Below are 18,431 nucleotides of genomic sequence, written 5' to 3' on the forward strand. Positions count from 1 at the left end.
TCGGTCGACCTCGTTTCCGTGGTGATGCAATTTTACATGTGCTCGGTCGGGCGCGCAGCTTCCGTCGTGGTATCCTAGACGAGCTGCTATCGTTGTGCACTTTCAAGTGTCGCACAAATAGCAATCTGGACCTGATGAGCTTCTTACAGATGTGACACTTGTGTAGTTGCTCTACAAGTAAAACAAGAACCGAATTTCAACATCTCACTCGTTCGTCCACCCATACATTGCAACATTCAATATATTAACAATTTGGATTTCTTAAATATATACATTGATTTATTATCAAAATAATTAAAATCTTGGAATTGAGTAGAAATATAATTTTTCATTTTCTTTTAAATATTATCTTTCAAAAATTATAGTTTATCTTTAAAGGTTGCTCTGTCCGCTTTACATGTAAACATATCTTTATATTTATATGCCTGATCCAATTTAGAGAAAAATTTGTTATTCCAATCATGTTTTTACTTCATTTCGACATATACCTGATTTCTTAGTGCCATGATGCAAGCTGTGCGCGTCGAGTAGAGCGATAGTTGGGAACCACCGGCCGCAATCTGTGCAAGTGAGCCTTGTCATCTCCAACGAGTAATTATTTCTTTGTTTCCGTTTTCTCTTCACTCTGGCGAGCATACTGAGTTCTGTCTTTGTCGTGTTGTTTTCGTCAACCGACTCAGACTCCTCCTCTTCCTTTGATGTCGGTTCCTTTCGTTCGACCGATCTCAAAAATTTGCTCGGAGTTCTGTCGAAAAGAATTAATACCAAAGTTAAATAACAAGATCTGTCATTTCATGTATTAGAACGTGTAGGAAAAATATTAATTTCTATACTTTGTTGGGGAGAAGCTTAATTTCGGCTTCTTCTTCTGCGAGTGCACTGCGCGAGCATGACGTGCCAAGGCAACAACCTGGTCAAACTTCTCTTGGCAGATTTTGCATGCGTACTGCTTTTTCACCTTAGTATTTTTTTTGCTCTTTGGTTTTCTCTTGCCGAGATTGAGAGCCTTTGTTGGCGATTTCTGGCACACCAAGAGATGCGTTTTGAGAGTACGTTGGTATCGAAAGTTTTTAGAACAATACTGGCAACGCATCACACCATTAAGCTTGGTCAAATATTCACCGGACCGCCATTCCTCTTTCTCTTCCTCTTTTTCTTCTTCTTCCTCTTCTTCCTCCTCCTCCTCCTCCTCCTCCTCCTCCTCCTCCTCCTCTTCTCCTTCGTTGTCGCTCTTATTGGAATCCGAGTCCCTCACCATAATAATTTCATTCTCTTTGTCGCTGGAATACTTGTCCTTGTTATCATCCAGAGTAATCTCCACCACGTTGCGTGTCGTTTGCTGCTCTTCCTCATCGATATCCAGATCGACTACCTCCACGACCTGCACATTTCGACACATTAGCTAATGTTAAGGGAACATTTGTGAAATTTTACTAGTGCTTAGTTGGAAAAGATGCAACATTCCAACTCAACGAAAACGATTGACAGTTGTTGAAAATGTTATAAATATTGAATGAGATAAATTGACAAATTTACAAGTTGAAATTTTCCAAAGCAAGATTCATAATTTCCTAATCTGTGCAAGGTAATTTTTACCTTCCGCCGCTTCGTTCGCTTAATTCGCTTCGCCCGCTTCATCAACTTGGTACCGGGCACGGTGACACGTATCTGCGCTGACGACTGGCGTCGTCGAACAGCGCGCTTCTTGCTGGTCAGCTCCTCATTCAACATCGATGCCGGCTGTATAATGATCTCTCCGCCATCCCGATCCACCGAGATCAGTTGTTGTTTGCGCGACCGTTTGACCTTGAGAGGCATCTGCGGAGTGGTCGCTGTCGCTGTCGTTGACGGTGACGGTGGCAAATCGGTCAATGCGTCGATCAATCGCTGCCGATCGTTCTCAGAGTCGGAAGCGCACGATGGCAGACAAGATTCAAATTTATCCGTGTCTTTGTTCAATAATGATTTTTTGTCATTTATTAAAGATGCACCATCTTCTTGGATATTCGACTGCTCGTCTCGCGCTTTATCGGAATTTTTGCTTGAACTGGTTTCCAACCATTTCTTGCGGGAAATGTTGATATTCTGCAACGTCGCCTGGATTTCATCAAACGTTAGTTCCGAGTCGGACTGATGATCAGCCTCTAAGAGAATGTACTGCACTGTCGAATGCTCCATCAATTCATCCTCAAACTCGAGATTATCTTGACAGTCATCTGGTTGCTCTCCTAAAAAGATTCAAACTTTACATATCTGTTCTTTCTAGAAATATGTGTATTTACTTAACTTAATCTCACCTACATACCAATATTCGCAAAATTGTCATCCATCATGAGGTATGTAATGTCCGAGTTATCAACACTATCGCTAGACTTTGAATTAATCTTAAAGTCGCTATAGTTTTGGCAAGTTTCGTAATTGTGTGCTATTCCATTTTCTTCCTGTACAATGCTCCTTTTACTGTTGACTTCAGAGTCGTCCTTACGATAAAACACTGGCGGTTGGGCAGTAAAAAGCCGTTTCTTCATTTGCGATGGTTTTTTCACCGTTCGCACGGCACCCTCACCTATCAGGCGTTCTACATCTGCTCTGTAATTACATCCATGGCTGTAATCGATCTGGCAATCGACACACACAAAACCAAGTAAAATGGCAGGGAGGTGAGAATTAGTAGCGAATTGAAAGCCGAGTTTGCTTCTCTCGTGGACTTACTTCATAAGAAACTGAAAGTTACTCGGAGGTTCGTCGGACTCGTCATAAACGGCCACAGCATATATTTCGTCCGAGTTCTCCACGGCATAGAGAGCCAATTGTTGTCCTGCCGCGGTGACAAAAGTGGCGATTGTTTCCTCATCGTCCTCATCCTCTTGTTCCTCCTTTTCCTGTGCAACAATTGCAGAAATCTTGTAGTTGTGTCAAAATCAACCTGCTAAATTGATCAATTACTTGGTCGTAAAATATCCGAGTTTACCTTGAGTGCTTCAACACTCTCCGAGTTGCATTTCCCAGCGATCGGCAAACTTTCTATGGACTCGGTGAATCTGCCGACCATATTGTCACAGTTTTCTAGACTCTCCTCCAAGTACATAGTAGATTCCGTCTGGTGATTGGGTTTGTCCGACAAGTGTCCATTTGTAGTTGCAATTATATCTCGTTTAGTAACCTACCAAACGTAGCAATCTCATCGGTATGGTAATATTGACTTCAACTGACGCTATCAAATTGTTTACCGCGTATTCGCTGATATTCTTTTGCCTCGACGGAGCTGCGCATCGCTCGGATTCGCCCTCCATAAAATTGTTAGACGTTGCGATATCTTGGGACACCACTGCTTCACAAATATCTAGGTTGCTGGCGAACGACATACTGCGTTCAACTTGATATTATTCAACGATCGCCATAGTCACTATCTGTAGAAAAAGAACGATTTTAATTTCAACTTTTGAAACGTACAACTTGTAAAAAGTAGTACGTTAGTTCAGATGAGTTGGGTACTGACATATGTAGGCGATAATAAAGGTAGAATCGATATGATACGCGATAGCACTCGAATGACTCGCACAAGCGAGGTTTCTGCCAATGCGCAAATCAGCAAGATATGAATTATTTGACAGAACCGACTGAAAGGCACACGGAGTCATTACCGTTGTGCACAACCCTCGTTTACGTTTCTGCTATTGCTCCGAGTTTTCGCACGAGCATCGGCCTTAAGCCTCTAAGCAAGCGAATCCTGGCAGATACGTGTTGCGTAAACCGCTCGGGGAAGGATGGGGAAGGAGGTTATGCTCGTCTCGCGACTCGCGAGCGCTAGTCGAAGCGCTACAGCGGGGGATGATGCCATACTTGCTGTACGACACGACACGACACGACACACAGGCGCTTCCGTATCTCTGCGAGAGGTCCGTCGAAGCCACGCGATTTGCAGACAGCTGAGACAGCGACATAAACATCGAGCGCGCCTACGACGTGATATTACAATGGGAGCCCTGCTCATGGGGGATTCACACGCGAGTCCCAAGTATACATTTGGCAGTGTGTATTGTCACGTGACCGCGCCATGTTATGCATCCATCCTACATTTCAGTCCATGTGGATTCAGTCGCCACTTGCGCGTTCTGCTGGTATCAGGTATGTGTGTGTGTGTGTGTCATTTGACCGACGACATTTGCAGATTATATTCAAAACTCGATCAATTCTTGCCTACGTTGCATTCCGAGGAACGTCGAAACGGCGTAACCTCTCATAAAGAATAAAGAATGCTTATTGACGAAACGTAAAGAAATGGAGAGATCTTTCTTAAAATTTCAGCCTGTCCCGATGGTAAATACGCGATTGCCCATCGATGGATTCGAGGATTATTCTCCTGAGCCTGTTTGTACTCTTCGTCACGATGCTCGCAACGTCGGCCGCCAAACAAGAAAAAAAGAAGTCGTGGCGCGACAAGGATATTCGAGACATGAACGACGTTGATATGGAATATTTGCTGGAACAGTGGGAGGTAAAAATTTCTTTCCTCCGATAGAGCAGCTTTTTCATCAACGCGTTACATCTTTTAGGCAAACGAGGAACCTTTGGAGCCAGACGAATTGCCAGAACACTTGCGACCCTTACCAAAGATGGATATATCCAAGGTAATATACCAAAGTGCAAATACTTGAATACTCTCCCTCTCGAATAATCCGTTGTGCAGCTAGACATACGTGATCCAGAGACCATGCTGAAACTGTCTAAGAAGGGAAAAGGCGTTATGATGTTTGTAGACCTCGAGTCCAACGTTTCGGACGAGCAAGCCGATATCGCTACGCGTATCTGGCAAACTGGCCTACAAAACAATCATATCACTATAGAAAGGTAGAGCATCGTTATATTCCACAGATGTGGGGCATTAGTAAACATGTTTGCTACCATTACTCTGCAGATATCCAATTGAAAACAAGCGTTATATATTCATGTTCCACGATGGAGCTCAGGCACTCGAAGGTAAAGATTACTTGCTGCAGCATCCTGAAGTAGCCTTTATCACTATCGAAGGACGCAAGTATTATCCGTCGCTAAAGGTAACGTGTGTTTGTAAATATCTTCTCTTCAAGCAAACACACTGAGTCTCTCTTTTTCAGGGACAACCTTTTTTAGTGGACGATTCCTTGTTGAAGCCAAGGTCAAAGAAAGCAGAGTTGTAATCTTGCGTGTCTCGGACACGTTATTGAAATATTTTCCATTTGTCTATTTTTGTACAAAGAATACTCTTAAGATATTTTTTTCCCCCAAGTAATTTTCCGCAGACACATTGTTATAAAAGTATATTGTGCGTTTATTATAATAAATAAGAGATGCGTGCTATCTACACTCGAGAACATTTATTGAACAACGCGAGATAATTGTGTAGAGAGACCGACAACAATGTCATTACGTTGACTTGCTCGCGCTAGTCTTGCTGGCGGTGGACTCGAGTTGTGCATCGTTCAACGCCTTGACTTCTCGTTGAAGTTCCTTCACCACGGTCGCGAGGGCGTGTGGATTCACCCCGTTTTCGCACAGTCTGATACAGATGCTCAACGTGGTCGGATCGAGATTGGTGTTTAGTAGTTTCGAGATCTGGTATAGAGTCTGAAACGTCTTACGAGCGGCGTTCACCTGGTGATTCACAGGCTCCGGCATGCTGGCACGCTTCCGGTCCTTCCTAAAAACATTTCCCCCAATTTACCTCCAATTGTCATTGATGTAGTACAAGTTTTTTTCAATTCAATCAATAAAATGGCGTAATTGGAGGTTAGTTTCTCTCGGTTGGGTTTTTCTTACGACTGAAAACCGTTTACCTATCACAATAAGACATTCGTTTACTCTTTCTCTCACTCTTTTTTTCCCCTGCGATACTCAAATACTCACTCGTCGAGGTTGGACAGCTTTATGATAAAAGATTACCAACATCCGTTGGAAAAAAAAGAGATCGAGCCGTTCCAAGAAGCTTGCAAAAACTCGACCACTTGTGCCCTTGTGCGCGAGAGATGTAAACAGAGTCTCAACACACGTGATCCTACATAGAGGTCTCTGAACGTACGTGGACTGTGCTTCTGAACCTTGTCAATTCACGAGGTGTTTTGTCTTTACGTTAGGAAAAGGGATATAAATATTCTATCAAAATGGAGACAAGCAACAGTGATGACAACGAAACGAGGAAAGAAGCGCTTTTCTTCGGCAACAGACTGAGCACGATTATGCTATTGAACGCTCTCTTCAGACATGGGCGTCGGGATCTCCCTTTTAATGTTATCCCGGACAGAACTGCGCAGGAGTGCAGTTCCGAGATGGACTCTGTGCTTAAACTGACCAAGGATCTTGCTGAAAACAAACCCTCGTTAGTCGACTGGCTGCACAGTGGTTTATTCCAACAAGACGAGTACAATGTACCTCTAGCCTTGTTCCTCATCGCATTGTACGAGCAACGTCTGCAGCCCGACCAGAAAGATGATATCGAATGTGACTTTAGGTACAACCACCACATAGATCTTGGATCTGTTACACAATCCTCAAAATCATTGATTTACAGAGAATTATACCAGTTCCTTCACAAAGTGACGACAAATCAGCCGGCACCTCATCTTTCGAGTGATTCCGCTAATGTCTTGCACAGATTATTATCAGAAGTAATGGAGGAGGTGTGGCCAAGCATGCAATCGAAGCTTCTCAATTATCTAAGTGAAGTACACATCTACAGCAGATCGGCAGTGAGGAGAACGTATTCAGGAAAAAGTTAGATCCATAATTTCACAATTTTCTTCCATACTATTTAAACACGACTTTGTACTTGGTAATTTTGATACAGTAGTTACCGATTATTTCAGGGATGACGCACAAGAGAGAGAAGAGAGGGGAAAACTGTTAAGACTTGCAAGCTTTACAACCCCAGGAAGGATATCGAAAGTAGGTAATTTTTGTTTTGTATCAAAAAGGATTGTTTGCATTTAAGTAATAATAATTATAACTTGTCACCTCATTGGAAATTACACCCTGTTTTGCAAGGAAAATAGGTTACTTGGTGAAAGAACACGTCTCATATAAGGGCATGTCTTTTCTTTAATTCTCATTGATACTCTTAAAAATTAACATATACCGATATCCTCATTTCCTAATTCGCGCTAATGTGTTAATTATTCAATATTTCCCAGGCGTCATCTTCCGCTTTCGAGTTCCAATTCTCTTGTGCCTTATTGTCCGTTTCAAAATTGATCAACGATTCCTCCTTCTCCGCCTTCGGTTGCTTCTTCCAAGTTGTCTTGGTCACTTGTCTCGCGTCATTGCCCCAATCCCAATCGCAGTTGGAGGAATCTCCAGCAGAAATATTACTTCTGAAATGAGCAAAGGATACATTTTCCAGAGTCAATACTTGTTAATCAAATTCATTAAAGTTTCCGAAGGTACGTACTTGGAACTGGAGCTTCTTACGAGAGACGATTTTTCGTTGGAGCGATTCGATTGTATTGGATCGCTATTCTGATACGTGTTGGAGGAATATTGGTATCGGTCCATGGAATCGTATTGCCTTTGTTGTTCCGCTGAATTGGTCCCAGCAATATCACCCCATCCTCCCCGTCTTGTTATATCTCCAACCTGTACATCGAATTTCTCCACTCTTGAGCATCCACTTATCGACAATTTCATCTTATAATTAATGACAACTAAATAATGCCAACAGTAGAAAAGGAAGCAAACGATAGAATTTATACCTTTGTAACCAAATGATTGACTTGGGCTCCTACATCCTCTAACAAAGTGCCGTCACGAACCTATTGTCGTGATACCAAACAAAAAATCAAGAAAAATGCTTTAAAACAATAAAAATTATAAATCTGATACGACAGAAATTAAGAAAAATCCAAACATTTGATCCTGCTTTTCGCTATTGTTCGCGAGAAACTTACCTTTTGCGTCGCGAGTCCTCCAATCTTGATTGCGTTTTCAGTAGCTTTGCTCGCCATTTTCGATGCTGAGGAAGAGAATATTGACCAGCCCTGCAACAGTAAGACATAATTAATGATTCAGTTGATTAATTATAGTATAGAAAGGTTTAGCAAACACATGAAAAGTTGTACAGTCGCTAATGATGATACTGCGGTGTCGAACAATTCCTGGGACGAACTCTTGGGTGGTGGATCCATCTGATAACCAAAGCCACCGTATTTACCGCCTTGATTAGGTGGGATATTACTGAAAAAGATGTTATAATTTTTCACATTGTCCATTGGACAAATATCTCAATATCTTTTACTATTTTGTTTCTTCACACCTTTCCATTGTTTTGCACACTTTATTGCAAATATTTATCATACTATAACACAAATACATGTATAGTTGAGTAACAATTGCTAATGATTCTATATACATATGATATATGTAATAGACTTACTCTGGACGATTAGCATTTTCATTCTGTCTTTTCACAAAGAAGGACTCCGTCTGTACTTTTAGGCTGTCCAAGTCCATATTTTGATAAGAAGAGGACAAGTCGCTCTGGTACGAGTGCTCTTGCTTACTCTTAATAAATGCCGAAGGCTGAAAATCCTTTGCCGTCGAGCTGTTTGGACTCCAACGCTCTCCTCTCGCCAACGTAGCGATCTAAGCAATGACATACGTTCAAGCTCTGTGACAAGAGTGCTCGATAAATCTCTCTACCTTGTCTCTGTACAATGCCGCCGCCTTTGTATTGTAACGCTGCGAGATGGACATGGATTCGTCCCAGTCGGGTTGACTCTCAAAGAACTCGCGGGCATTTCTGTTACCACCGACCTTCATCTTTTCCAGTTCTATGTCCTTCCACTTGTCCATAGAGACAGAGCGGACAAAGGACAAGTGCACACCTAGACCACGATGCTTGCCAGAGCACTCGAGGCATATCCAAATGCCATACGTTACCGACACCCATTGCGGATTGTGGCTGTCGCATTCGAAGCATTTCTACAAAATGTACAAACGTAATGTCGAGTGATCTTACAAGAGGGAGAGAGGAAGCTTACATTGTTCTCGTCCCTCGGCTTTAATTCATTCAGCACTCGTCGCGTTCGTGGACTGGCCATGGTCACATCGGTCAGTTGGTCAGTTGGTCAAAGGTTCTGAAGCACGAGGATACTTAGATATGTCAATCTAGAGGTGCCGACGTCTACAGCCGCGAGGTACTATATGCGAGATAAGGAGTTACTCGTAATTGATACGTAGGTAGATACCTCGCGGCTGCAACTCTTGGCACCTCGACGGCTGTGAGAAAGTGATCGAGGGCCGCGGGCCCAGGTTGAAAGGTGGAAAAGTCATCTCGACAGCCCGGATTTCCAGGTGCCGCGGGATTATTACGCAAGTGTCGTGCAATAGTCGGCAAAAACCTTCACCTTCAAACTACCACCAAGTCATATCGAACGGTTCTTTCTTCCGGGATGGACGGCAAGATCACTTCCTACGTGGACATATTGTAAAAGTCTGACACGATTTTTGCGCCTGGGAACTGGCGACCTGGCGTTGCCGCGATTGACGTCACGCGGGGTATAGGTTAGGTTGTCCTAACTCGGGCGGGAATTCCAACAATTTTAACTGCACGATCCCTCAATCTACTTTTCCTCTACCTTACTCGATTACTTGACAATTATTCATTTTTTTAGCCATATTAATTCTTTGTTGCCTAACATGTGGAACAAAAGATTAAACGACTTTGTCGATTGAATCAATTACGAATCCAACACCAGAGAGAAGCCTATTTTGCTCGCTTGAAATAATCTTAAATTATACCTTTTAACATCGACATATTTCGTGTATTATTTCGCGTTTTTAACCTTATAGAAATAGCCAAACGAGGATCGATGGCAAATCGCGCGGTTTCTTGTCGCCGTTGGTCGCCGTGTCAATGATCCGGCGTGATCTTGTTTCGCCGCGATAATACCTTTTTTAACAATCCAAACGTCAAATCCATCGAGCCAACTCCGTGCGATCGTAGTCGTGTGTCGTCCTCCCAGAGAATAATATAAATTCAAACCGTGAGATTGTCACTGATCTTCTAGAATAGCTCAATAAATATTAAGCATGATCGGGAATGTTGAAGAAAATATCTTTAGTTTGTATGCAGAAGAATTTATAACGTATTCAAGTTTTTAGACATGTAATAACTTAATCTCAACAACTTGGGCGCGCTCATCGTACAAAATCATTATTAAACAAGGAGAAAGATTTAACAAAAAAAAAAAAGATTACAGAGCGACTATAGTTTTCGTTATTACGCGTTACAACTAATTAAAGTACTACAGTAACAGGCGCATATAAATAAAACATAAATATAATAAATATCTATATTTTAAAACACGTATTGGGATATTATGTTATTGTAAATTACAGGAAATATACTGTAACAATAACTCTATTAATTCTTAGACGTATTATATATGTAATAAAATTTTAACATAAAATATGTAAAGACAAATTACATGCTGCGTGTACTACTCGATATATCGTAATGCATTTAATACTTTTTAAGTTGCAATATTAGCATAGATCTAAAAGCGAGACATGTAGAAAAACGCTTTAATTTTTTGTACGTTTTTACTTTGCTAAAAGGAAGAATTTCCTATAAATATTACAACTTAAAATCTTCTCGAGGATTTGTCTCATTTGTGAGTAATATTTTACGATTTGATACGAAAATCGATAATACGAAATGTAACCAACAGCTTATTTACAATTGTCGGTAGTCAAGGCGGACTAGAACAAAGCACGTTAATAAGATGGCTAGAACAGAATTTGTAAAGCTGGAGGATGCTCCGCTCGCCTTCCAGCAGACGTCCAGCTGGCAATTGGATGCTAGCTGGCCAAACTTGCTCTTCAGGAACTCCCAATCGCAAAGGCCCACTTGACAGCCATCGTACCGTATTGGTTTCTCCGCCAGATAAAACATCACTTTATTGCGATTATTACTGTCGTTACACCTGCAATATATTTTTTACCAAAATTAAAATTTATTAATATTAATAATAACATGATTTCCGTTGTGTAGCAAAGATTCACCGACCTTGGTTTATTAAAGCGTGACTGAAGCAAATTTCAGCTGCTAATTAATTTCCCTACAAATCTACCAACACTTAAATTTAAAGCGATTGAATAACGTTTTTATAAATGACGTAATTGATTCAGATTAAAATCCATCGAATTTCCAAGATCAATCATACTAAATAATTTCTGAATAAAGGGTCAGGAAGTAAGAGGTGAAAATGAATATGGCGGACACGCATAAAATGTAAAACTCACTTATAAAATACTGCGATGAAATTGGCTGTAAAGGACGATATCAGTGACGTGCGCCATTGACGTCTCGCCACATCTTTGTAGTTATAAGCAGTCAGCCGTGTCTGGTCTTCATTTACACCCATCGTAGTTAGTAGATTTTGCAGACTGATGATATCACTGAAGTAGAAGATGCCTGCGGGTTCGCCCGACATCTCGTCGCGTGCTACATTCCTAATAAAACGTAGTACCAGAAGTTAAACCGCTATCTTTTGCTAACTTTTGCTTCTTTGACATTTGAAAGGAAACTCAACAGGCTAACGATCACGTGAAACAGTTTTAATAGGTAATTGACGAAATTTCGAAAGAGAACTCGTAGCGTTATAATACCAAAAATGTCGCATCATGTCGTGCAATAGAGGACATCCCAAACGAGTGTTGATGTCTCGCCCGTAGCCCGCTTTGTAATAGTAATCGAGGTCCTCTCTGTACTCGAGAACGCGAAGTTCTTCATTGCTGAAGGCGGCGCACCAAGGTGAAAGTTCGGTGACAGACCAGGCTTTCTGATATCGACACGCGTCGTACATAGCGTCAATCATATCTAAAAATATTTCAATATCATTGCCGATTGTTTTTACACGCATTCAACACATATTCAACTTTCTCATCTGTGTGCCAAGGAATTTCCATACCTATAATATACATACATGTACAAGTAACGTTAACCGACAAGTGAAATATCTGTTTAGTCAAATTTGATACATACGTATAATTGATGTGTTTACAATAATTGTGCACGTACCAGCGGAAATATTGTACAGAAAACCTAGTCGTCTGCTGACGTTCTTCAAAAGATTCTGGAATTCTGGTCCAGCGTTGAATCTACTGTGTTCCACATTCTCGACCGATCTCTCGTTATTCTCCTCGTTTTTCCACACGCCGCATGTTTTGTATGCCTGCAAGATTAATCAAATCAGCTAGAGTCTAGACTCAAGTAAATTCAAGCCGATTTCGAACCTAAATAAAATACATAGGTATAAACGAAATCAATCATCTTTCGGTCAATTTTAAAATTATTTAGTGTCATGTTACATTTCTTTTTATTTGTACCAGTTTCTCTCTCTTTCTCAATTCGATTCGTGCCACGGTATATTAGAAATGTAAATGCATTTCTTGTAATATTGTTGTACTTGGGTGGTCTTTTTAAATCATAATGTATTGAATCTCTGTTACAGCACCCATACTTACGCTAAGTAAAGTGTCATTGAGAGAATTCTCTTCCGGAAGTACGGTGGATCTGCTTCCAAACAGCCCTTCCATAAAGGATCTCATACTATCGCGAGCTTCTGTAGCACGGAACTGAAAATCAGTTTATCCAATTTGCTTCATCGAATCAAGTATAGTATGTAATATAAATGCCAAACGCATTTAAATAATCAGAAACATCTGATTAGAGCTTGAATTATAGATGGTCCAATGTGGATTATAGTGATAACGACATAAATAAATAATTACCTTGTAATTGGCAGACGTAATGTTGTAGTTGTTGGGCAGCAACAGCTCCGGGAAATTACTCTGCAACCTTCTCGCCAGCAACTTCATGTCCTCCACCCCTTGCGGCGTTAACACCTGTGCCCGTTGCGGCGATAAATATTCGTCCGGCTTCCATCTTCGCAGGTTCTCCAAATCTCGATTGCACATGTGACCCTCTGCGCGAGAAAGGATACGCGTCGAGATAATTGTATGCAAATTGCTAGTTTAAACCCGACACCACGTGAAATATCCGTTGGTATTTACCGTCATTTTCGCAAGTTTCTACGAAAATATTTGTGACAATCGACAAAATACGTTGACGCTTGTTTGCGGTTGCACAAGTTTTGTACTTGGGAAAATTTGTAATAAATACGGGGCTAAAAGGGATGCACACGGCGATGCAAAAGAAGAAAAAGAGAAAGTTAACTTTACGCAAGTCCTAACAGGTGGAAAGAGAAGGAAAAGGTTGACTTACCTCTGCGCTCCTCATGATTCTGGATGATCTGTTCTTTAAGATTAGTTAAAGAGACGATCTTGTCGATCTCGGGTATGGTCGGACAACGGGTGCCGTGTGTCGCGAGCATCCAGATTTGCACCGGTCGGCAATCTGTCGAACGGAAATACTTGTAAACAATGATCGAGCCGATTTATATTTCGGTACTTACTCGGCACTGTCTGGAACCGGGTCTTGCCACCGTGAACAAAGTGATACGCGGTCTTTGTGCCCATGTACAGGTACGGGTTATCCTCGTCCGCAAAGCAGAAATCGACATCGCGTGCGTGCACGTGGAGGGCTAGGAGCGACGCGACCAACAACAGCAACAATGCGGACATTATACAGTGAAAGTCGTCGCTCCTGCGATAAGAATAACAATAAGGGTGATAAGTCTGGTAGGGGTGCAAGAAATAAATGAAATGGAGAGAATGTCAAAGACGGGTTCCGAAATTGTTATTGTAAAAGATACGATTTGAGGAGGGCCTCTTCGTGGAAAAGCAATTTTCCTTTCGCGCTACGCGGACATCGTAAACCTACATTTCGCCGCCGGCTGACGACATCACAATGTAACTTATTACCAACTCGAGGAGAGCTAGCGTAACGTGTAGTTCTGGCGATTACATAACCGGAAGCGTTATTCCCGCTCGCGTTCGCGCCGAGACTGTCGGCGAGTATTAACGCGATAAATTAGCGAGAAGACGATAACGCGAGAGTCGCCGTGACATATCTTGGCTCTTTTAAATGGTCAAAATGCTCACGAGAAGATTTCCCTTTCGCGAGATGTAACAGGGAAATCTCTTGATTAAGGAGCCTCTCAGCTCCGCAGGTTCCAACTTCCGTGAGAGGGAGATGAACGCGCCAAGGCCAAGGCCGCCCCGCGTGAGAGAGATCGCGAGGCGAGCTATGGTAAAATTGCCTTGTGCGCGTTACACAATACTGCAATGCTGTATGCGAGAGAGAAACCGGTTTCTCGGGTCCCCCTAGCGATCCTAGCCCCTGAGAGCATCATCTTCGGGATCTTGTGAGCGACCAACACTCGCTCCAGAAATAGACTGCACGTAATAGTTGACGATAATGTAATTGGCAACGGCGCGATTAGCGAAGACTTCTTTCGCTTCTTACTTGCTATGCCGCATACTTGGCCTACTTATGCTTAATTTCTTCGTCGTTGGCGAGTACCACGCAAGTGCTATCGCCGTCTAACGTCGGCTGCAATCTCGTTTCAATGCGAAATCCATTACACGCCCGCTGCTTCGAGCGTTACTTGGCCGATCGCGTAGCGCGAACAGCATGGCAAAAAATATCTGTCATTTTATTACCAACAAGTTATAGATATATTATCTTTTCTGCCTGATTCTCCTCGGATTGAATTCTCCGATCCGGAGGATTTGCTCGATTAATCGTTAGAGGACATTTGACCGGCAAGATTGCTTGGATAAGTTAAGATGTGCCTTTTCAATCTTTATTTGGCAAATCTTTGCATGTTTTTCTTTCAACTGCGTTTCTTCATTTAACATCGTACTTTAGAAAGGCACATAGCTTATATTGAAAAAATATGCAAATATTTATGTGGAGCGGACAGACGACGGCAGGAATGTGCAACGCAGATACAGCTGACGCACGCGAAAGAGGACGTTTGCCGCAATGACAGGAAAGAATTGTCAGCTACGCGGCGCGATTATCATTGTCGTTTTATGAACAAACAGTCCCTCGCCGTTACGACGTAACAATAAGAAAAGCTCGTGTATGTACACCAAGTTTACATGCATTTCAAAGATCCTTGATGAATTTTGTATCCATTTTTTATCGATTGACTCATTTGATGTATTCTGCAGAAAATTATCAAGTTTTCCTTGAGAATTGCTTCTCAGCTGTATCTATGATTGCGATGATTCTCTTTTCAGTTTCCGGGAAATTATTGTCGGCCGTTACTTCTCTTTTTACATGTACCGATTTCTTTAGAATCATTCACGAATTGCCTTAAATTCTATCTTTTTTTCCAGCGGGGATTCCCTACCGATCGTGGGACATGACGTACGGTAATAAAAGTCGGCGCGCGCTCGCGACAATTGTTGACGAAAGTAGGACGACGACGCTGGTCACGCTCGACGGTTCTTGGAGCAGGAGAGCAGCGGTAATTATTCGCGCATTTTGCGCGCGTGTTTAGTCGCTTCCAGTGAAAACCGCTCGATATCGGAGCGCGGCGGTGATCGGCGATCCTTGAAAGCAAACTCGCGGCGCACTTTCGCGCGCCAAGTTGCGAGGATTCCCGAGGATCGCGCGCAATATTTAATCCCGCGAGTGCGAATTAAATCATCATCTCTCGCATGCGTTGATATGGTAATTTTATACGTTAAGGTCGCGAATCGAGCGTAACTCGTGCCTTATCTACGGATCTAACAATAAGAATCGTAGCGTTCGGTCAATTCTCAGTCAATTCTCAGAATTTCACATTCTGATCTCCATTTCACGCACAGAGTATTAAGGTTGGATACGGAGACTTTGCGACAAATTCATTAATTACGTTTATTAATTAAGAGCTTCTATAGCTGGTAGATATGTCAAAAGAAAAAGAAACATTTCCAGGCCCAACTGTTGAAACACTTGTCTTTAACATTCATCTCCTTAACGAGGCTTATCGTTTTAAAAAATTCAAGTATATCTAATACGTGGCTTCAATAATATGAGTAAGAATTTCAACGCCGAGGCATCAAAACAGAAATGTTTGTTTCAAACTTAAAAATTTAATTTTGCAGGTATTTAACATTTAACATGGCATGTTAAAGCCAGCTTCTAATTTCTTTCTAATTCTAATATTGTTTATCTTGGCGGCACACATCGGTTACAAGAGATGGAAGCGTGTCAAACGGAATTTTCATTTTAGCCCATTTCCATCGAGATTGATAACAGCCTGCCTTTAAATGTTAATATCCGTTAATTAAAGAGAGTACACAAGTAAGTAAAGTAGAGTTGATTGCATACGTACGAGATCTAGGATCGTGCTTGTGGCCACAGACAAGGAACGCGGTCGACCAACACGAAGGTATCGAAGGTTCCTCACATCAGATGTATAAACAATGTAAACGTGCGCACCTTTGCGATCGCGACTATCGTGAGCCGCTGTTCACCACGGTGGTTCGTGTGACACTGCCGCGCGAGCTGCGAGGTCGTCGAGCTTCGTTGCCTCCTAGGTAACCATAGCACCTAGACCGCGCACCAGTGCCCGATGTCTCATGTTCAAACATGCGTCACGCGATCACTTGTTGCCGCGTTAGTGTGACCCGGTTTGCCGCTCCTCTTCCAATTTATTTACTCAGGTAGATGAAAATTGGACAAATCGCCTAGATGAATGTATGTAGTACATACACTAGGAATCACTGATGCCTTCCCATATTTAGGCACAGGTAGAAACTGCAGTTTCGATTTCCTGTTCTAACAACATTTATTTTGAAAATCTTTTGAATGCGTCCATATCTGCGCCGGTTTCCATCAAGTCCGTCTGAGATTAAGTGAGAATTATTTTTACGAAAATGTAGGTATATGCCTCCTCTTGGTACGAGGAGCACGGGACTTGGTATATTTTTCGCACATCCTGTAAATCTCGCCATGTTTAATTAAAAAAAAGGAGGGACGGTTGAATGACAGAAATCGCATTTGCTAAAAATAATGAAACAATAGGACTAATTTTTCAAATTGAAAAACGAAACAAGTCTATTAGACGTAACATAGATCTGAAAGTAGATAATTACGAATAAAAGGATATAATGTAATTTTAAGGAGAAACGTCCGCGCTGTAGAAATCGACCAATTGAAATGATCATGTGCCGTCTTGAAATTATTGCTTGCCTGGATTACGGCGTTTAAATTTTAATAAATAAAAGTCGATATTACTGTTTCCGCCGGAGATTTTTTATTAAGTACAACCAGCTTTTCTATTTCGAAACAGGCTAGGCTACGTTACTCGTGGTAGACACCGTATACGCTGCACTGAGCGTGAAAAGTACGACCCTCGGAAGAGAAGGCAGAGTATTTATCTCTTTCGCTGTCCCACAGGAAACCGAGAGTCGTTTCCGCGGACTGACTGGTCTTCTCGATTATTGTCACCGTCACGATAATCTTGTGTCTGAAAAGAAAGACACTTTTTCGAATATTCAACGAAATTTTCGTAATATTCGAAAGCCAAACACTTATACTTGCGTTCGATAATATTAGCGAGTCTTGAGGAATGTTTTAGAAATTTGTTGGGATACACCTCTTTTCAACTACAATTACGTTCCTATTATTTAAATCATTCCGTTAAATAACGACTATGTCAAAAAAGTGTCTTTTTCCTTTCCCCCTTTTCTTTCCCAGAAACGGAAACCATCAGCTTTAACGTACCTATCGAAGTTGAGCTTCTTTACGCGTCGCCGTATTTCCGTGGCAATGTCGCCGCATAATTTCGTGACCTCCGCATCATCGTACGTGACCTCGTCCAAACGATTGTTCATTACCGATCTTACAATCTTGTCCACCGGATCGGTTTTGAACGGATTCTGCGGCTCCATGCGATAAGTGTTTTGATATTTCGTGACACATCGCTGCAGTATTCGCGCAACAAACAATAAATGTGTTTTACTTTTCAAAACTTTTATACTTTATGTATAAATTATCGTCACACAATTTGTTGGATTTCCCAAAAACAAAACTGGAAAACTATTATCAAACAATGCGATTTTTACCTCATTATCGTCGCAAGCTTTTTCACTCGTTTCGAGTTGAAGCGGCATAATATCGATTTCCGATGATGAATCGATCAGATTTAATACTCTATAAAGATTCTCGCACTTTTTCTATAACAACCTTAACGCCGCTTGAGTAATCCTTGCAAAGACGCACGTATCTAAGGTAAATGACAATCGGTTACTTAGAAACGCCGCGAGGATCGCGATCCACAACAAACAATAAATATATATTTGTGTAATAAAGGTGCTGTAAGAAATTGAAGGAAAGAGCCGAAAGACATGAAGATGTAAAGAAAACAACTTTCGATAAAACTCATTTGTTATTTTGGAAGAATATATAATATTCTCTCGAGAGTATATATGAAAATTCTTTTTACACTTTACTCATTACATTTTTAACATTTTCATTTAGAATTTCTAAAACA

General features: G+C 41.5%; 7 protein-coding genes across 17 annotated transcripts in view; 3 read left to right on the top strand and 4 right to left on the bottom strand.

The window, feature by feature from the left end:
• The first annotated feature begins 3,853 nt into the window (after nucleotides 1-3,853).
• Nucleotides 3,854-5,342, top strand: LOC105565683 (LDLR chaperone boca). The gene is made up of 6 exons (XM_012019084.1): nucleotides 3,854-4,128; nucleotides 4,309-4,498; nucleotides 4,557-4,631; nucleotides 4,691-4,851; nucleotides 4,919-5,057; nucleotides 5,118-5,342. The coding sequence occupies exons 2-6, from the start codon at nucleotides 4,343-4,345 to the stop codon at nucleotides 5,178-5,180; spliced, it is 594 nt and encodes a 197-aa protein (XP_011874474.1). The 5' UTR covers nucleotides 3,854-4,128; nucleotides 4,309-4,342; the 3' UTR covers nucleotides 5,181-5,342.
• Nucleotides 5,291-5,967, bottom strand: LOC105565682 (mitotic-spindle organizing protein 1-like). Its single transcript, XM_012019083.1, has 2 exons — nucleotides 5,887-5,967; nucleotides 5,291-5,680 (listed from the first exon to the last, which is right to left on the bottom strand). Exon 2 carries the CDS (start codon nucleotides 5,656-5,658, stop codon nucleotides 5,407-5,409), a length of 252 nt encoding a protein of 83 aa, XP_011874473.1. The 5' UTR covers nucleotides 5,659-5,680; nucleotides 5,887-5,967; the 3' UTR covers nucleotides 5,291-5,406.
• LOC105565681 lies at nucleotides 5,961-12,569 on the top strand. Of its 5 annotated transcripts, none has more exons than XM_012019080.1 (5): nucleotides 5,961-6,044; nucleotides 6,114-6,487; nucleotides 6,548-6,750; nucleotides 6,843-6,921; nucleotides 12,489-12,569. In XM_012019080.1, the coding sequence occupies exons 2-4, from the start codon at nucleotides 6,141-6,143 to the stop codon at nucleotides 6,881-6,883; spliced, it is 591 nt and encodes a 196-aa protein (XP_011874470.1). In that variant the 5' UTR covers nucleotides 5,961-6,044; nucleotides 6,114-6,140; the 3' UTR covers nucleotides 6,884-6,921; nucleotides 12,489-12,569. The 5 variants fall into 5 exon arrangements, with proteins under 5 accessions (XP_011874470.1, XP_011874469.1, XP_011874468.1 ...); XM_012019079.1 differs by having other exon boundaries at nucleotides 5,983-6,054; XM_012019078.1 differs by lacking the exon at nucleotides 5,961-6,044 and having other exon boundaries at nucleotides 6,051-6,487.
• LOC105565680 (ADP-ribosylation factor GTPase-activating protein 1) lies at nucleotides 7,057-9,767 on the bottom strand. Of its 3 annotated transcripts, none has more exons than XM_012019076.1 (9): nucleotides 9,378-9,763; nucleotides 9,012-9,107; nucleotides 8,671-8,952; nucleotides 8,405-8,613; nucleotides 8,091-8,205; nucleotides 7,920-8,009; nucleotides 7,725-7,784; nucleotides 7,424-7,608; nucleotides 7,057-7,346 (listed from the first exon to the last, which is right to left on the bottom strand). In XM_012019076.1, exons 2-9 carry the CDS (start codon nucleotides 9,069-9,071, stop codon nucleotides 7,145-7,147), a joined length of 1,203 nt encoding a protein of 400 aa, XP_011874466.1. In that variant the 5' UTR covers nucleotides 9,072-9,107; nucleotides 9,378-9,763; the 3' UTR covers nucleotides 7,057-7,144. The 3 variants fall into 3 exon arrangements, with proteins under 3 accessions (XP_011874466.1, XP_011874465.1, XP_011874467.1); XM_012019075.1 differs by having other exon boundaries at nucleotides 9,219-9,763; XM_012019077.1 differs by lacking the exon at nucleotides 7,725-7,784 and having other exon boundaries at nucleotides 9,219-9,767.
• LOC105565679 (multiple inositol polyphosphate phosphatase 1) lies at nucleotides 10,312-16,497 on the bottom strand. Of its 2 annotated transcripts, XM_012019073.1 has the most exons (10): nucleotides 16,269-16,497; nucleotides 16,120-16,197; nucleotides 13,452-13,642; nucleotides 13,262-13,393; nucleotides 12,769-12,962; nucleotides 12,502-12,612; nucleotides 12,056-12,209; nucleotides 11,644-11,854; nucleotides 11,278-11,487; nucleotides 10,312-10,958 (listed from the first exon to the last, which is right to left on the bottom strand). In XM_012019073.1, coding segments are annotated over exons 2-10 (1,455 nt in total). In that variant the 5' UTR covers nucleotides 16,122-16,197; nucleotides 16,269-16,497; the 3' UTR covers nucleotides 10,312-10,708. The 2 variants fall into 2 exon arrangements, with proteins under 2 accessions (XP_011874463.1, XP_011874464.1); XM_012019074.1 differs by lacking the exon at nucleotides 16,120-16,197 and having other exon boundaries at nucleotides 16,269-16,496.
• Nucleotides 15,300-18,431, top strand: part of LOC105565675 (GPI ethanolamine phosphate transferase 2) — a 12,348-nt gene continuing 9,216 nt past the window's right edge. For 2 of the 3 annotated variants that reach the window (XM_012019066.1, XM_012019067.1), the window contains exon 1: nucleotides 15,300-15,416. The gene's annotated coding sequence lies outside the window, so the exon portion shown is untranslated. Of the gene's footprint in view, nucleotides 15,623-18,431 lie in introns of all 3 variants that reach the window. The other variant, XM_012019064.1, reaches the window with a different exon arrangement.
• Nucleotides 17,333-18,296, bottom strand: LOC105565678 (tctex1 domain-containing protein 3-like). 2 transcript variants are annotated; one of them, XM_012019071.1, is made up of 3 exons: nucleotides 18,004-18,296; nucleotides 17,663-17,862; nucleotides 17,333-17,558 (listed from the first exon to the last, which is right to left on the bottom strand). In XM_012019071.1, the coding sequence occupies exons 1-3, from the start codon at nucleotides 18,049-18,051 to the stop codon at nucleotides 17,513-17,515; spliced, it is 294 nt and encodes a 97-aa protein (XP_011874461.1). In that variant the 5' UTR covers nucleotides 18,052-18,296; the 3' UTR covers nucleotides 17,333-17,512. The 2 variants fall into 2 exon arrangements, with proteins under 2 accessions (XP_011874461.1, XP_011874460.1); XM_012019070.1 differs by having other exon boundaries at nucleotides 17,333-17,862.

This window comes from Vollenhovia emeryi, unplaced genomic scaffold, assembly GCF_000949405.1.
Source record: "Vollenhovia emeryi isolate VEMERY1.0 unplaced genomic scaffold, V.emery_V1.0 DF939150.1, whole genome shotgun sequence".
NCBI lineage: Eukaryota > Metazoa > Arthropoda > Insecta > Hymenoptera > Formicidae > Vollenhovia > Vollenhovia emeryi.

Bases quoted from the DNA above. Each gene is read 5' to 3' on its own strand.
- LOC105565681 (XM_012019080.1), top strand. From the start codon at position 6,141: ATGGAGACAAGCAACAGTGATGACAACGAAACGAGGAAAGAAGCGCTT. The intron at 6,488-6,547 runs GTACAACCACCA...ATTGATTTACAG, and splicing joins GATATCGAATGTGACTTTAG to AGAATTATACCAGTTCCTTC. The intron at 6,751-6,842 runs GTTAGATCCATA...CGATTATTTCAG, and splicing joins GAGAACGTATTCAGGAAAAA to GGATGACGCACAAGAGAGAG.
- LOC105565682 (XM_012019083.1), bottom strand. From the start codon at position 5,658: ATGCCGGAGCCTGTGAATCACCAGGTGAACGCCGCTCGTAAGACGTTT.
- LOC105565683 (XM_012019084.1), top strand. From the start codon at position 4,343: ATGGATTCGAGGATTATTCTCCTGAGCCTGTTTGTACTCTTCGTCACG. The intron at 4,499-4,556 runs GTAAAAATTTCT...TACATCTTTTAG, and splicing joins ATTTGCTGGAACAGTGGGAG to GCAAACGAGGAACCTTTGGA. The intron at 5,058-5,117 runs GTAACGTGTGTT...TCTCTTTTTCAG, and splicing joins AGTATTATCCGTCGCTAAAG to GGACAACCTTTTTTAGTGGA.
- LOC105565678 (XM_012019070.1), bottom strand. From the start codon at position 18,051: ATGCCGCTTCAACTCGAAACGAGTGAAAAAGCTTGCGACGATAATGAG. The intron at 17,863-18,003 runs GTAAAAATCGCA...CGAATACTGCAG, and splicing joins AAGCTTGCGACGATAATGAG to CGATGTGTCACGAAATATCA.
- LOC105565679 (XM_012019073.1), bottom strand. The intron at 13,394-13,451 runs GTAAGTACCGAA...TCCGTTCGACAG, and splicing joins CCGGTTCCAGACAGTGCCGA to ATTGCCGACCGGTGCAAATC. The intron at 12,963-13,261 runs GTAAGTCAACCT...TTTCTCGCGCAG, and splicing joins GAATCATGAGGAGCGCAGAG to AGGGTCACATGTGCAATCGA.
- LOC105565680 (XM_012019076.1), bottom strand. From the start codon at position 9,071: ATGGCCAGTCCACGAACGCGACGAGTGCTGAATGAATTAAAGCCGAGG. The intron at 8,953-9,011 runs GTAAGCTTCCTC...TACATTTTGTAG, and splicing joins AGCCGAGGGACGAGAACAAT to AAATGCTTCGAATGCGACAG. The intron at 7,609-7,724 runs GTATAAATTCTA...TTCGATGTACAG, and splicing joins TCAATCATTTGGTTACAAAG to GTTGGAGATATAACAAGACG.